The following is a 1,818-nucleotide window of genomic DNA, read 5'->3' as shown; positions in this document are numbered from 1 at the left end:
CTATAATGGCGATGCTTCCTTTTTCTCCTTGGGGTCTCTCGGATCGGGCTTACCGTTTTACATTAGTGGGCACTGGATTCTCCTGTTCTTATTCCATATATTCAATATATGGGAGGCCAAGGGCATGGAATCTTCAAGCTATTCAATTATGGCTCCAGTCACTTATTGCTACCAAGGATTTCATCTATCTTCTATACTGCTTTGTCTTTGTTTCTTCACCGATGGCCATTAAGTTTGCTTTGGTACCAGTGTTATGTCGGTCTCTTGAGTTAGTGGCGAAATTTTTAAGACGCAACTTCAGCAGTGCCAATCTTTACAGAAAATACGTGGAGGACCCCTGTCTGTGGATAGATACGAACACAGCAACACTGAACATTTTGAGTTCAAACTCTGAGATTATGCTATGATTTTAGTGATAATTTTGCTTTTCACAAGGCAGAGAAAATGGACAAAATATGGGGTTTAGTTGAACTGGTCAAGCTAGATCATTCAAGTGCTAGCAGTATAACAACAAAATGTGAGAAATGCAAGAACAATAGCAAGAACAGAGGTCAGTAAAAACATTTGCACAAGAAACCTTCAGTAACATCTTGCGATTAGTCAATGGGATTTCTGCTCTTGTTCTTGCTATATTACCAGGGAAGGCTGGCGTCTTGGAAGGCATTCAGGTAATGTGTTACTGCCTTTCCCTAATTCTTCCAGAAATTCTACGGGGTGGACTAGATCGTTGCTTGTTTCTCCAAGTAGCAGAGGAAGTTGGAGCCACATGTATGGATTGGCAAGCAAAAGAATGAATAGCTTCAAAGATCATGTAGTTCATCGTACTACGGATCGGAGACGTGGTGTAGTTGAGGATCTTCAGCTTGTTATAGAGATTGTTATAGAAGTTGCATTTGATATTGTGCGTAAAGAACTTTACTTTCTCCTGTCTCCTTTCGAAACATGTAGGTTGGCGTTCAAAAGGCTCATCACAAGTATACAGGCTTGCAAAAGTCATGGCATGTCTGCTAGTGATAATGATGTTCATGTGCAAACATCTACTCTTAATGATTGGGATCCGAATTCCACTTTTCGACAAACAAAATTTCAGCAATCCTTGAATACAGATGCACGCACATGTGGAGATGTTATAACAGAATTGGGATATCCATATGAGGCTATTCGCGTCATTACTGCTGATGGTCATGTCTTCCTCCTGGAAAGAATACCGAGACGTGATTCAAAGAAGGTTGTTTACTTACAGCATGGATTGTTGGATTCTTCTTTGGGTTGGGTGTCAAATGGAGTAGTTGGCTCTCAAGCATTTGCAGCTTATGATCAAGGTTATGATGTTTTTCTGGGGAATTTTCGAGGTTTGGTTTCCAGACAACACATAGACAATCACATATCTTCTCAACGGTACTGGAGGTATTCAATCAATGAACATGGAGCACATGCATTAATTTCTAACTGTTGCTTGCATTATGGAATGGAATTGTCGCCACAGTTTGAAATTTAAGTCAGCTAACAAGGCGGGATGAAGAGCGTTACAAATTGGAGAGTGATCGACGTCAATTTTCCAGTGCTATGTTAATGCATTGTCAGCCTTGATATAGCCCAACACTGAAGGGATATCTAGATTGGTAGCATCTCCAAACTATTCGTTGGGTTAATTATCTACATTTGAAGAAACATTACTGCATTTTCCTTGACTGGAGGAGTGTTGATATAATTGGAGCAGCGTAATACACATGAATTGACATATGGCTTTCACAATGCCAAGATCCAGATCACGGTGCGATCTTTTGGAGATTTTGTGGGAATTGCGGGCAATTGTTG

The 1,818-nt window shown here is 40.4% G+C and overlaps 1 protein-coding gene across 1 annotated transcript; it reads left to right on the top strand.

Moving 5' to 3' along the window:
* The first annotated feature begins 790 nt into the window (after positions 1 to 790).
* Positions 791 to 1,498, top strand: LOC149248431 (uncharacterized). The gene has a single exon (XM_089449910.1). It carries the CDS (start codon positions 791 to 793, stop codon positions 1,496 to 1,498), a length of 708 nt encoding a protein of 235 aa, XP_089306036.1.
* The last annotated feature ends 320 nt before the right edge of the window (positions 1,499 to 1,818 follow it).

Source organism: Pinus tabuliformis, chromosome 7 (assembly GCF_031772625.1).
Source record: "Pinus tabuliformis cultivar Carrire ecotype Pingquan chromosome 7, CPIR1, whole genome shotgun sequence".
NCBI lineage: Eukaryota > Viridiplantae > Streptophyta > Pinopsida > Pinales > Pinaceae > Pinus > Pinus tabuliformis.
This window is presented reverse-complemented; position numbering and strand designations above follow the sequence as displayed.